Source organism: Leuresthes tenuis, unplaced genomic scaffold (genome assembly GCF_036924035.1).
Source record: "Leuresthes tenuis unplaced genomic scaffold, fLeuTen1.0.hap1 SCAF_1, whole genome shotgun sequence".
NCBI classification, from domain to species: Eukaryota; Metazoa; Chordata; class Actinopteri; order Atheriniformes; family Atherinopsidae; genus Leuresthes; species Leuresthes tenuis.
This window is the reverse complement of record NW_027325355.1, coordinates 27791493-27806138: the sequence shown is the minus strand read 5'-3', so window position 1 is coordinate 27806138 and position 14646 is coordinate 27791493. Positions and strand designations below refer to the sequence as shown.

Sequence of the window (14646 nt, the reverse complement as noted above, 5' to 3'; positions counted from 1 at the left end):
GCGTGGCTCTGATGATGCGTACATATAGAGAACAGTTGATTTAAGATGAATAATCTGGGATTAACCCTCGAAAAAGATGCAGTGAAATAACTGGCAGCAAACTCCCGTAATATTTAGTCTTCATCGGCCTGTCGGTGTCTCGGTGTTGGTTGTAAACAGGTTCCTCACTCTGTGCTGTTTATGTTTGTCTTCCAGGGAGCAGCTGGGTACAGTGGAGAGGAGCAGGCAGAAATACAAGGCAGCTCCTCTCACGGTTGAGTTTGTTCCTTTCTTTTACCGTAAGTCTGTGAACCCCTCCTCTTGTTCTTTAAACCAGGCCATGGAAACATGAATGTTGTGGCTGATCAGCGTACTCGCCCCAGTCTTAGTTGGTTCTTTCTGTGTGGATCAGGAAGCAATCATCGGCTCAGCCACTTACTGTAACCGCTACAGGACAGAGGCTCTGCTCTGCTCTTCTCCTCAACCATCTTTTTCTAAGAGCTCCCATGCTGTCCCTCCCTCCCTCCCTCCCTCCTCCTCCTCTTTCCTCTCTGGGTCTCATTGAATCCACTCTTTGTGCCCTTGCTCTGTTTGCCTGGTGCTGAGATGAGCAGATAGTGAATGGTGGCTGTTAAGCCAGTCCAGCGCTGCTGGCGGCCATTTTGAACAAATACACCCTTCTGTCCTGGTTCATATGCGTGGCTGCTGTGGTTCTGGGCTAAAGACAACACTCTAGGCACATGCAGATAGATTGCATGTGTCTGTCTCACGATTTATTTTGCAGGTGCCGAAGGAATATGTCCCTTTTCCTTGGATTTAGCTCATTTCTACATGAAGCATGGCGTTTTCCAGCGGTAGCAGAATGCAGTTTAGTAGTTTTGGACAAAGAAAGTAGACATTATGGAGCCAAAATGTCGGATTTGTTGCCCCCAGTTGGATGTGTTGACAGATGAGTTAATGGATGACTGGGACCACCATGACCCAGAGGTTACTGGCAGGATTGCCACATGCCTGAGTGAGTTTGTGTGTGACAACTGAGGTCGTCTCCTCTGTGGGCTGCAGATTTCATTGACCTTCCTTTTGTGAGTGTGTGTATGAATAAAGACTTTTCTATGTGTTTGTTTGGAACGGCTGATTTAAAAGAAGAAAAGACCATGAACTTCCTGGAGAGGGATCTGATCGAGTATAGGAAACGGTTTGTTCGCACTTTTCTGCATCTCTTCTGGCTTTTAGGACAGCTGGAATTCTTTGAGGACTTTATTAATGAAAAACAATATTCCTCATAAATTAGGTTCCAACTTCCTGGTTCTGATCAGCTGTGCAGGAAGGAGCCTCATCATGGACCTGATGTTTCAGCTTCCACCATAAACTTTAACTCAGATGGAGATCCAGACTGTTTTCTGTTCATGTCGTTGAGTTGATTCGTCTTCCTGCAGGAAAGTCTGAACTCTCTTTGTTCTGTGATGTATTATCATCCTGGAAATGAGCTCAGCATCATCAAACCTCCTTCTGATTGATGACATTTAAAGAAAAAGTGTCTCAGAGTCCACCTGAACACTCACAGCAGAGGTGATGGCTGCCATCTCCTCTGGTCCTCTCCCTGACATCAGCCCATATCCTCAGTGATGCTGGAAATCAGCTGCTTTTCTTCAGTCACTCGTCTTTCTATGTTTCATTGGACCAAACTAGAGCTCCAGCATCGTCTCCTTGGTGATTCATCTCTGAACATCACTTCCATCCAACCATCCACAGTCCGTGGCTGCTTCTCTTCAGCCGCTGGGAGCTGCTTTTCTTCTCTTTAGGTGTTACTGATGCTTCATATTTGGCTTTTCTGGGTGGAAATCCCATTTCATTCCTCTCGTTTCTTACAGTTTGCTCACAAACCTCCTGTTTTTCGTCTCTTTTCTGACTCTTTGACAAAACTTTCAATCTTCCAGTTTTGTTTACTCTTGCTCCCAATGTTAAACTCAGCTGACTGAGAACAACCAGCATCTTTTGTCAGACTCTGAGCTGAATCATGAATCCTTTCTATTGTTTCCACTGACTTCTTGGGGCCACGTTTCCTGTTAATCAGGCTGCAACAGCTCATTAAGCTCTGCCTGCACCTTCTTTTACCTACAAACTGTTTTCCATATATAGACCAGCGCAGGTATTTGTTTTGGAAATGCAAATTTCAAGCTGATTCCTTAATTCTCTCCTTTATTTGATCAACTTTATTGGAGATACATTTTACAAAGCTAAAATATTGCTGAAGCCTTTGCTGCGAGCTGTGGCTCTGTTTTGTGATGAAGTCGTATTTTCATGATTGCACCATGTTTGCAGGTCAAACCAACGCGCTCATGTGTTTGTGTGTGTCCTCGTTCCAGAGTGCTTCCAAGAGAGCGAGCACCTGAAGGAGAGTCTGAAATGCTGCCTGCTGCACCTGTTTGGAGCCATAGTCGCTGGAGATCAGGTGAAACTTATACCGCCGGGCTGCCGGCATGATCCACATTAATAACTGCAATCATGCATTCAGTGAAAGTGGAGATGCAGTTTTTATTCATTATTTATGGGTGGCGATGGGTCGATGAAACGATCTCTCTCATTTTCCAAAGATATTCTGTCCAAAACCCAAAGATTTTCAGTTTCCTCTCATGAAACAAGCACACCTGTGAGAGCCTGAAACCAGGTAACTTTGACAGTCTGGCAAACTGAGTCAGTGATTCCCTCGTAAGTCAGAAAACTCACTGACCTTTAGACATGTAGCAAGAACTCGGCTTTGAAAAGAGATAATAATATGTAGAGCTGTTTTAGTGTCAGAGTTTTGTACAACTTGGGTCTTTGAAATGGCAGCAAAGCTTGGACAGGTTTAATGATACGAAATGCAACAGCAAAGTCACGCTCCCCTCCTGATATCCGGGCTGTGAGGTCGTCACACTTGCTGTTATGATCGAGGGAAGAAACGGTTTAAACTTCCTCCTCTTTTAAAAAAAAAAAAAAATCCCTTTTGTCCTCTCTTCAACTCATCTGAATTTGGGGGCTTATTCTGGGCATTACTCGGCCTTTGAAAAACTCAATAAGCCGCTCCCACTTGCGGACGACTTTGCCGTTGCCGTGGTTACGCATCATGACAGGTGTAACATCACCTCGGCAGCACAGTGCAGGCAGATGCTTAAACAAACTGTGTGCTCAAAGAAAAGCCACTTACAGGTGTATCAGATGAAATAACCTCCTTTATTACCAAAAAGCTGTAGATTTTATCTCTTGAAAGGGTGGAGTTTGTTTTTCCTGGACTAACAAAATCATTTACTTGATAAAAATGGGGGAAAAAACCCAGACTGACTTCATCACAACCGTAAGAACCCTGGTGTCGCTCGTACAGTACGCCGTGTTGGAGCCCATTAGGAGTTATAAAATCCATTAAGCTGATGATAAGCTTCTCACACAGACTTTGTCGAACTTCGCTGTTCTTCTGACTCTCTTCATCCCCACCAGAGGAATGCTCTGCTTGCCATCTCTCCAGCCACCATGGAGGTGTTGATGCGGGTGCTGGCCGACTGCTCCATGGGCAGCTGCTCTTCGGATGAAGCCGAGGACTGGGACAGCGAGGCCCCCGACCGGAAGGCGCTGCTGACTCTGGGCTGCCTGAGGGAGGTGGTGCAGCGCCTCTTGGCGTCCAGCTCTGACCAGCGGCAGGTGGAAATTGCCTCGGTGCTGGAAAACTACTTCAAGCTGCTCAACTCTGACCCGGCGGCTGTAGTTGCTGCTCGCCAGCAGCAGCAACAGTCCAAAGGCCGAGTTCCAACACTGGGCCGACACTGGGAGAGCCGATTTGTGGCACTGCAAGTGCACATGCTAGGTAGAGTCTCACCTCACAATGGAGCCTTTAAACATTTCTCCTGTGGTTTGTGAGGAGATTAACCTCTTTCTAGTTCCCATATTTCAGTTTCTGCTCTGTTTTCTCTCTTTTTTTGCCCATTTGTTTATTTCTCTTGCTGCCTTTCAGACACTATCAGGGACATGTTCCTGTGTTCAGACAGGCCAGTTCTCCAAGCCATCTTTCTCAACAGTAACTGTTTCGAGCATCTGACACGACTGCTGCAGAACAGCAAGGTAAGAACCGAAGAGGCAGATCCGATATAATCTGATGTATGATGAGCGAGATCAACTCAAGCCTTACGTCCGACTCTCTGGTTGGACTCGATCACGTCGTGTACCTCATTCTGAAGTTTGTTTTTATTCACCGATTGGTTGTACTTGTATTCTTCTGTTTTATTGGAACCTTTTACAGGACGTTATTGTATTTTAGATCAAACAAAATTACCCAAAAAGCCCAAATAAATTCGGGCTTTAAACTTTTTAATTTTGTCCAGAAAAATACAGAAAAACTCTTTCCAGTAAAGTTGAGAAATGTACAAAAAAAAAACAACTCTTTTTGAGCGTGTTCTCAAATTTAAATGTTTTTTTTCTTAATTTAGCAAAGTTAGTCATAACAAAAAAAGTCCTGCACCAAAACCAGACTTTGAAAATGCAAATAAATATTTTAGTCGGACAAAACAAGACTAACTCACCCAGATAATGTGGTCGGGAGTCGAATTACTCCTGCGTGTATACGCTCAATTAAATTTAAATGAGCTTAGATGCACTGCACATGGTCCAAAGCCCCCCCCAAGCTGCTCTAATTCACTTATTTCTATGTTTCTTTGTCAGAAACTGTGACTGAAACTCAGTCCAATCAGACTCATTGTCACTCAAAGCATGTCGCTCTGCTCTAATAAAATCCTCCTTTTATAACCACAGCCTCATCTGACAAAATCACCATTCAGGTAATTTAAAGTCTGTGCAGTGGCTTCAGCGGTGCTTTCATGGAGCGTGATCTCCTTCCAGTCCACAGCATTGTTGTGTCAGACACACTTCAGTTCATGACTTGATTCTCAGTTCAAAGTATTTAACGTGTAATCTGGACAGTTCTGTCTCGGTCTGCTCTCTCCAGAATGGTTTCTCATGTTTATTCTTGTTAAAGTTTCAGTAACAGGGAGCATTCAGCCCACCGTGCATGTTTTCCTCCTCACAGTAAGGCTGGATCACCAACACACCTCCACACAGAGGCAGCGAACCCTGCAGAGGGTCATGGCTTTTAACCTCTACTCACTAACATCTTCCCTCCCCTCCCCCTGCACCATGCTCTGTCTCTCTTGTTGCCATTTCGTCTTTCTTGTAACCCCACGACACGCTGTGTTGACATGTTGCCTGTTGTGTGTGTCAGCTGGTTAATGCTAGGTGCACGGCGGCAGACAAGGACCAGAAAGATATAACCAACAACAGGTTACAGACAGGAGAAAGGGACACTCAGGTACCACCGAGAAAGCCCCTCCCATATCACGTCACCCACTTACCTGCCCTGCCCTTACCCTCATCTCCTGCTGCCAGGTCCCACCCACATGGCCACTCCACAGCCAGAGCCTCATACTGCTTACCTCAGATTAATATTCTGATTTGGACTTTGTGGTAACAAGAGAAAAGATTATCCACCCACTCACCGTCTTGAGTTCTGGAGGGCAAAGCAGTTTCCATGTTGCACTAATTAGAACTGGATTGAGACCAGTGTGCGTCTCTTTCATGGCGTAGTGTCACTTTTACTGAATCACCTGGTGCTGAAAAGTCCCTTCAGACGACTTATGGAGCCTCCTGTATTTGGTAATCCCTCCACTGATCTGAATTATGTGAATACAAGTGAAGAAACGTGCATGAGCACACGCACACAATGATGTCGAGCAGCTGTAACCTGATACAGCAGCAGATGCTCCTATTTGCTTCTCGGGTTTAAGGGATTAAGGTTTTGTCTATTACCATCAAGAATGCTGTGTAGGATTTAGGTAGAAGCTTTTGTTTGGTTCATTTTCAGACCAGACATTTAATTTGAATGCAGGTAGAATTAAAAGAAGAAGAACACCAGAATGAAGGCACCAGATAGCCAGAATGCAGTTTTAGTGTCTTGCTGTGGAGTGGCTTCTTCGCCTATTTCGTTTCTTTAATATTCTGACCTCCCGGCGCCCGCTCCCCTTCACTTTGTCTTCTGTGGTACACTCTGGGTTCAACTGGAATGGCCTTGTGTGTGTTTGCTCTCACAAAGCTCAGTGGTTTGAGGTGATCTGGACTGTGTGATGATGACCAGAGTTTTACTTTTTGCCACAGTCCCTCTCCAGCTGGTCCAAGGCTCACTCTCAGAACCACCGCTCTACAGCTGCTTGTCAATTCGATAAACAGTCCAGTGGTAAACAACCTGCTGGACACGAGTAGGACAGAGCTGGATGGAGATGTGTTTGTGTCATGGTTTGGTTTGTGTTTTGGGCTGCATGCTGAGTTCAGTATCTGTTTGTGTGGATGTTGGTGGGCTTCCTGCTCCAGTCACATCTCCGTGCTTTGACTGTTTACCTGGAGCAGAAAGACGACACTTTCCTCCTTATCGTCAGTATAAACAGCTGCAGTACGAGTTTGATGCTAGCCCCTACTGCAGTGACAAACAGGGTTTTAACCAGTGATTTTACTCACCTCTAACAAACTGATTGAATCGGGCTCAAAGGAAACTATTCAGTTAAGCCGCCCTTTGATTCTCTTATATGTGATGCTTTTTCTTTTGAAAGCTTGAAATATGTTGATCATTGAAGCATTACAATCCTTGTGGCTTTTAATTGTCTGCATGCTTGTTGTCTTTACATACCATCTCATCTTTAATAAGCTGAGATTTGACTTTATTACGCATTCTAGCAGTTAAAACAGGTGGTTAGCAGTGGTGAATAAGCTTTGCTAAGAATAAGAGGTGAATAAGTGGTGCTTAGTTGTTTTGTTGTTTTCTTTCAGGTGTTTCAAGGCCGACTGGACTCCCTTGCTGTCGCTACAATCAAAGCTCTGACAACAGTGATGCATAAGTCACCAGCAGCAAAGGTAATTGTCAAATTTAGACAATGTTATCGTGTATAATCTGACTGAGAATGAAAGCATGTCTCATGTCTCTCTACCCTAACCCAGGGATGTCAAACTCCGGTCCTCGAGGGTCGCTGTCCAGCACGTTTTATGTTTCCCTGCTTCAACACACCTGATTCAGATTAGTTGGATCTCTTTGAAAGATTGTTAAGTTCTGCATAAGCCTGCTAATGATGCATTGATCTGAATCAGGTGAAGCAGGGAAACATCTAAAACCTGCAGGACAGCGGCACTCCAGGACCGGAGCTTGACATCCCTGCTCTAACCCTTTTGGTAAAGACAACTTCAGACAAACAACACATGACCCTAAATTGTTGCTGCCCAGCAATCCGACAGCTAAAGCTGGGCTGAAACTGGCTCATCAACAGGACAAAGATCCCAAACACAGCAGCAGATCTACAGCAGAATGTGTGAAAAAGAACAGAATCAAGGTGTTGCAACGGTCCAGTCAGAGTCCAGACCTCAGCCTGACTGAAATGCTGTGGTGGGACCTCAGTATGTCACGAGTTGTTGTTCATCTGAGGTTGTATTTGAGAACCAGAATTTTTATGTCCTGATATAAAACCTTCGAAATGATTGAGGGTGTTTTTTCTTTTTCATTTATTAGTATTTAGACTTTGAAATGAAGCTCAGTTGTCATGGTGTTGTTCCTTCATTTGCTTTTGAACCCCTGTAGGAGGTTTTTAAGGAGAGGATAGGTTACAATCACCTGTATGAGGTCCTCATCTCTCTGGGCCAGCCGTCCCGGCACCTTCTCAAAGAGCTGATGAACATGGTGAGGGACAGATTGGTCTTTGCTTGTTGGCCTCTTCTTGGCCTGTGGACTGTACCTCTGTGCTCTCCATCTTTAATGTTATCCTTTCCTATGTGGGTGTTCAGGCAGTAGAGGGTGAGCACACCTCTGTCGGTCTCCTGGGCATCAGCAATGTGGAGCCGTTGTTGCTGCTGGTCCAGTGGCTCCCAGAGCTGGACTCGCCAGAACTGCAGCTGTTTACAGCCGATTGGCTCCGACGCCTCAGCTGCCTCAACCGCCAGACCCGTGCGACCTGTGTGAACGCCGCCATGGTCATGCGAGCTTTAGCTGCCCTGAAGCGCCACGAACGGCTGCACAGAGCTTGCTCCGAAAGCCTGTTTGGATTAGTGGGCTCGCTGGGGTCGCAGTCTTTGAGCGCCAGGGAGCTGCTGGGACTCCTGCGTATCCTCAGGCCGACGGAGTCCAACCAAGCGCATCCGTATGTCGGCCCTGCCTTGAGAGCTCTGTTAGCAATGGTTCGCAAGCAGGGGCTCGAGAGTGCCATGCAGTACTTCGATTTGTCACCAAGCATGGCCGGCATCGTTGTTCCGACAGTGCAGCGCTGGCCAGGATCCGCCTTCAGCTTCCTCGCCTGGTTGTCTCTGGACCAGGACCAGCTGGGCCCACTCAGCAAAGACAAAAGGAAGCAGCTCTACAGGTGAGAGGAAAGGATGAACCGTTTATGGCTGTCACTGCAAAAGCCTTGATGACACTTGTTCAGTATGGCCCGGAGCATCGGTTCCACCCAAACTCCAGTTCACCCCCATTATATTTAAGTTGTGGAGCTTCAGGTCATATTTGTAGATAAGGGGTCACTTTTAACTGCCATAAAATGTCATAAATCACAGTAAACCACAGTGATTTTAGACAATCAGGGGTTCAGGTTTTTTTCAATACGATTCATAGTTTTTGCCATTTCTTTGCTCTATAGTTGCACTCTTAAGGAAAGTTTCATTCCAAATGTTCCCAACTTGTCTCAGCAGAAGGATACATCTGTTAAAATGTCATTTTGTGCAGCTTTTTCACTCCAGGCGGGACAGGATTTGAGGCCTTTATCAGCTCGGCAGGCGTGCTGGTGGTGGCTGTGTGCACAAAGAAGGAGTACGTCACAGTCATGCTGCCCGACTACTGCTTCTGTGACTCTCTCTGGGTGAGTCCGGTGCATTCAAAACGCCATTCCCTGGTTATTATTTCTTAACTCGGTGTCTGATAAAAGAAAGCAGTGGCTAAGTGTCCGGTGAGGTACATTGTTGCTGATTTTCTATCCACAGCACAGCATCGGTGTGGTGCATGTACCTGGAAAGAGGCCATTTGGACAGAGTCTGGTCTACATTTACGTGGATGGTCAGCAGAAACTGTCTGCCCCCCTCAAGTATCCCACCATGACAGAGGTGAGGGAGAGGACTTCTCACATCAGTTTACCCTCACTTTACTGCCTCCACTGCATGATGTTTTTTGTTTACATCCTTCTGTTGTTCTTCTGTCCTCCAACCACAGCCGTTCATATCCTGCTGCATCGGCTCAGCAGGCCACCGCACCACCACTCCCCCACCCTCCCAAATCCCAGACCCTCCCTTCTCCTCTGCCTCCACACCCAGCACTCGCTCCTCACTGGGGGGTATCCTCTCGCCACAGACCTGGGGAGGGCTGCTCGGGGGGAAGCCGGAGTCTGTGACTAAGCTCATCTCCGCGGGGACCCAGGACAGCGAGTGGGGCAGCCCGACATCCCTGCAAGGCCAGCTGGGAAGCGTCATGGTGTTCCACGAACCCCTGCAGCACAGCCACATAAAAGCCATCTGCAGCTCTGGTAAGATGATGGAGGAGAAACCACAAAATGAGCGTTTAGTTTCAAGTCTCACTCTGAATTTTGTCTCCTCAGGTCCAAACTGCATATCTCCTTTTAAAACCCAGGAATCAGAACTCGGTGATCTATCAAACAAATTACTGCTGCACTACTCACCCAAGGTGATTCCCTCTCAAGTCTTTCAGATCAGCTTCATTAAGAATACATGGGGCTGCGTTTTCATCCTGCAGCAGTCACCATCATTTTGATATATTGAAAATGTGCTCGTCTTTGTCCTTTTGTCATCAGGCTTGTAGAAACCCAATCTGTCTGGATCTGTCTCCAAACATGCTTCACGGACGCCTCACAGGGAACAAAGTTGTCAACTGGGATATCAAGGTGGGACAGACACCAAGATGCAGCTCATTTTTGCGTGCACGTGTTTTTTCTGAGTGTGCTGCATTTCATCGCTGTTTAAATGTATGTTCATCTGGAACAGGATATGATCAACTGTGTCGATGGCCTCCCAGTGCTCTTCCCAATACTGGAACAGTTGGTCCTGGTGACCCCTGATCAACAGACAGGTGACCCTGCAGCTGGGTCAGACTTCATCACTCCAGATGTGGCCACGCCAGCTGATGGGGACTGGGTCATTCTGCCGTCTAACAGGGCCTCAGGTCTGTTCAACACTGCTGTATCTTACAGAACTCGGTGGAAAAGTCTTACACCACCCCTCATTACCTGGGAAACAGATTTATTGAAACGTCCAAACATGAATGTAAATACAATATATTAGTTAAGAAGAGTTTTTTATCAGTTCTCAGCAGCTTTAAAGTGAATATCTGCTCTGAGCTCCTTTATTCTCCAACTCAGCCTGAACCCTCTGAGACCAGCTTTCTGTCATTTCTTTAAGGAGGCTTCAGGAATAGTTCTCCAGGCTTCTTGAAGGACATCCCAAAGCTCTTCTTTGGATGTCGGCTGCCTTTTGTTCCGTTTTTTCATGCTTAAATGATTCATAGGTCGGCATTAAGAGAATATCAAACAAAAAAACCCATTTCTCTGAAAATAGCCATTAGAATTCAGAAAATGAGTGAAAAAGCAGCTAATGTCTGAAAAATAACTTCCAAAGAGTTTCAGAAAGCTGAAGAACTACTGATCAAGACCACCATAAAAGATTACAAGAAAGTCTGGCAGCTTGGAAGAAAATATAAAGAAATGGGGGCTGGATTAACACTTTTGTACAGTTCTTACTATATATATATAGATTATGGAGCAGAGGCACTGTTTATAAGCATTAAGTAAGGAGAATTTTCTGTTTCAGAGGCACGCCTGGAGAAGAATCTGGTGGCCACTTTCCTTTTAGTGCTGAAGCATTTCCTGCAGAGGCACCTTATCAACCAGGAGAATCTGCTCCACTCTCATGGTGTAGGGACGCTGGGAGCCCTGCTACAGAAGGTCAAGCATCTTTTTAATCAGGCTATCGGGGGGGAATTATGAGGACACAGTGCAGGCAGAGACTCCACGACAAACATATCTGCTGTGCAAGAAACTGAGATTTCTATAATTAAAGGGGAACTCCAGTATTTTTAAACCTTATTTCTGGCATGAAATACGTTCATCTGCTCACCGAGAACAGTTTGGTGAAAGTCGGCGTCCTTCAGAAGATATTTAGATAACTGGAGATCCATATAAGGAGTGAACGGGGCTTAGAGGATGCAGCCTCTAAATACACACTTTCTACACACTCGTCTGCTGGGATGACGTCATCCACACGCCCCCCTGCAGCACAGCTCATTCACTCCGGTAAGAACGTCCATCTTGCTAAAAGTCGTCGTTCACGTCGTCAAAATCTGATAAATATCCTGCCATGTTGCACAAAACTATCAGCAGCAAACTCTGTGTGAAGTTAGCCGACTGTCACAGAGCACGGAGTGAATGAGCTGTGCTGCAGGGGGGCGTGTGGATGAAGTGGTCCCAGTAGAGTGCCTGTGTAGAAATCCCTCCGTTAGCTCTCCTATAGCTGCAAGTAGCCACATAACAGCAGCTATGAGCTAACAGAGCTATAGCACACGTTCATTCATTCATTCTTCTTAAAGTATTGGTGAAATAAAGACAGATAATGCCTTATTTAGAGGCTGCATCCTCTAAGCCCCGTTCACTCCTTTATATGGATCTCCAGTTATCTAAATATCTTCTGAAGGACGCCGACTTTCACCAAACTGTTCTCAGTGAGTAGATGAACGTATTTCATGCCAGAAATAAGGTTTAAAAATACCGGAGTTAACACACGTGACACGTTAATATCATCACTTTCATCTGTTAATGAAAAATATGTATAAAAAGACACAAGGATACGAAATTTTTGCAATTTAGAAGACCAGCAATAAGACAAAGAAAGAGCATTCTGCACGCTCATGTAAAACTTCAGCTGTGATAAACTTATCTTGAATGAGATATTAATGCATTTTCAGCTCCAAAAAGGAAGCTGTTCCTGTCAAATGCATTTAGGGTTGGGATCTGTTCAGGGATGGGTTTTTCTGTAAATGAATGAGTAACTCTAAAGCAGGACAGAAGGAAGTAATGTTTAAACTGGTTGGATATTTAGTGAAGGCAGGAATTCGGATCTAAACTCCTTCTGTTTTACTTATGGGGCTGACAGGGTGTAAGAATAAATCCACATCAGATTCTGTATCTGTCTTTGTATTTCCTTCAATCCGTGTGTTTCATTTGATCCTTCTTTTGTTCTTTTCCCCCTTTTCTCTTCTGTCCTTTGTGTGCTGTAAGTGCCTGCATTTGTTTGTCTAACACAGGAACTGAAATACTTCATAATAAGCACCATGGTGAAAATAAGAGCCTCCACAGAGGCTCCGATAAAATTAAAATCTCTCAGATGTGGTTCAAGTTTCCCTAGGCAAAGTAACCACACCCTGTAACTGGTGAATATCCAAACAAAGCTGTAATTTGTTTCCTTATTCCTGCATGTTTTTATCTGTTTATGGCATCAGAGTTATGGCTCTCTCTCTCTCTTTATACAGTAACAGATTGATATCAAGCCTAACAAGTTATGTGTGTCCCAAATGGCTCATTTTCTTATCCCATCTGTGAAGTCTACTGTGCTCTGTCCCCTCTGTCTGTCATCAGTTTGCATGTGTGCCAGTAAGCAGATGTGTGTACATGTCAACTGATAGACGTGTCATTCGGGTGTGTTCAGCTTCCGGCAGGTCAGGTGGACGTCAGCGTGCTGGTTGCCATGCAGCTGCTGATCGAGCAGGTGACCTATGAGAAGAACCAGGCCCTGCTGCAGCAGCTTCACACACATGTCCTGTTCAATTTCAACATCTGGAACAAAGGAGACTTTCCTCTACGCATAGGTTGGACTTCTGTGTGTCTGTGTGTGTTAAATCTATGATATCAGGAGCGAGTGTCCACGACTGAGACAGTTTGTTTACTCCTAAACAAGGTCATATCCAGTACATGTCCACCGTCATCAAAGACAACCGGAAGCAGTTCAGGAAGAAATATGGAGTTCAGTTTCTGCTGGACACCTTGCGTCTCTATTATGGGTGAGGCTTCTTTTTACAGAGTTGAAATGTTTTCACCCCAAACTTTTCACAAAATAATAATATAAATCTCCTGTAATTTAGGAGGAGCACGAACAAAGAGAACGACCTGACTGAGGATGACGTTCGTACCATCCGAGCGTCTCTGTGTGGCCTCATCAAGTACTACATCAGCAAGGGCATGTCGCAGGAGGAGATGCACAGCATTCTGGGATACATTGCTGCTATTGGGGATGAAGAGCAGGTGAGTCGGTTCTTATGATAAAGGCATCGAAGTTTAAGCTGCACCACAGGGCCAACCGAGAGGGGAACACTTTAAGTCTTCTTAAAAGTAAAAATGTAGCCGTAATTGCATGTGAAAAAGCTGGCTTTGGCTAAGAATTTAACATGCAATGAGGAGAACGAGAAGCATTGAGAATAAAACCAAAGTACTTTAGAAATAATTTGTTTTTAGGAGGCTTTGGAGCTAAAATGATAAGCTGCCTGATGGTGAGCCATCAAATCCTTCATTTTCTATTTATAAACCATTAGTTCAGGCGTTTATACACATATATTCAGATCAATATGGCTATCATCTGCTTAAAATGAACAGACAATATGTGCTGTTTTTAATACTAACCCAACTGAACTAAGAAACAAGAGGACCCAATATAGTTCTCAGGCTTTTGTTAAAATGATCTGTGCTGCTTGATGATTACAGTCAAAGCAGGAACTGTTAGTCTCCATATAGATGCTTACAATGCAGTAAATACTTTTAATAGTTTCCTCAACTGAGGACACCTTTAAAGAGATTCTGTGCAACACCCTTAAGTGAGTCCCTCAGCTCAAGAGAGGTTAAGCCTCAAGTGTCACTCCTAATGAGAAAACCTAAGGTGCTTTGTGCAGCTGGCCCCAGAATTCACCCATGAACAATACACCCATTCTTTTCAGCCTTGCAGGGAGCCAGCCTACAGCTGCAGATTGTCAGGTCAGCATCCAAGAAATTTGGAGTAGGTCAAGTCATTATTAGTGTACGCCTGCCAAATGACCCATATGTTGTGAAACTGGTTAATCACAACGACTGCTGCCACCAGAGGATTTTCATTGTGAAAGAAGGCGACCTCCTTCTCTCCCAATGAGCCGTGGTGCTGCCTGTACAGGAAGCTGTTTGCTTATTTCCCGTCAGGCAGCATCTCTCTTTTCTTTTTGCATCCTTTTCAAACATTTTCTTCCCTCCAAGCAATTAGTTTCTCTTCTCAGTTCGTTCCAACACTCAAAAGACGAAGTTCTCACACGTCTCCCTCTGCATTTGTTTCTTCTGCCGCGTCTCATTTCTTCCTTTCACATCCGCTCACACTGCATCTCTGTGTGAAGGCTTTTATCAGCTTGTGAGAACATATGTTCAGCATAATCACATGATCCTCATGCGCCGGGCATCTGCCACATGGCTGACGCCATTTAGCCATTCATCAAATAAAACTGAGTCTTCAATTATCCGACACTTAATAAATGATCTGACCATAAATGTGATGGAAAAACACTCTAAATCCTTCTTATTTGCAAAGTGTTCTTGCTGGAACAGGTGCATT

At 45.0% G+C, this 14646-nt stretch overlaps 1 protein-coding gene across 2 annotated transcripts in view; it reads left to right on the top strand.

The window, feature by feature from the left end:
* Positions 1–14646, top strand: part of nbeal1 (neurobeachin-like 1) — a 41597-nt gene that overhangs the window by 13533 nt on the left and 13418 nt on the right. Inside the window, exons 7-24 of one of the 2 annotated variants that reach the window (XM_072372339.1) lie at positions 196–278; positions 2346–2431; positions 3454–3817; positions 3965–4071; positions 5225–5311; positions 6820–6903; positions 7619–7717; positions 7822–8393; positions 8753–8885; positions 9007–9126; positions 9233–9542; positions 9615–9700; positions 9828–9917; positions 10018–10195; positions 10840–10973; positions 12730–12889; positions 12979–13081; positions 13163–13322. In XM_072372339.1, the coding sequence (XP_072228440.1) occupies positions 196–278; positions 2346–2431; positions 3454–3817; positions 3965–4071; positions 5225–5311; positions 6820–6903; positions 7619–7717; positions 7822–8393; positions 8753–8885; positions 9007–9126; positions 9233–9542; positions 9615–9700; positions 9828–9917; positions 10018–10195; positions 10840–10973; positions 12730–12889; positions 12979–13081; positions 13163–13322 (2956 nt within the window). The remainder of the gene's footprint in view (positions 1–195; positions 279–2345; positions 2432–3453; positions 3818–3964; positions 4072–5224; positions 5312–6819; positions 6904–7618; positions 7718–7821; positions 8394–8752; positions 8886–9006; positions 9127–9232; positions 9543–9614; positions 9701–9827; positions 9918–10017; positions 10196–10839; positions 10974–12729; positions 12890–12978; positions 13082–13162; positions 13323–14646) is intronic. The other variant, XM_072372413.1, reaches the window with a different exon arrangement.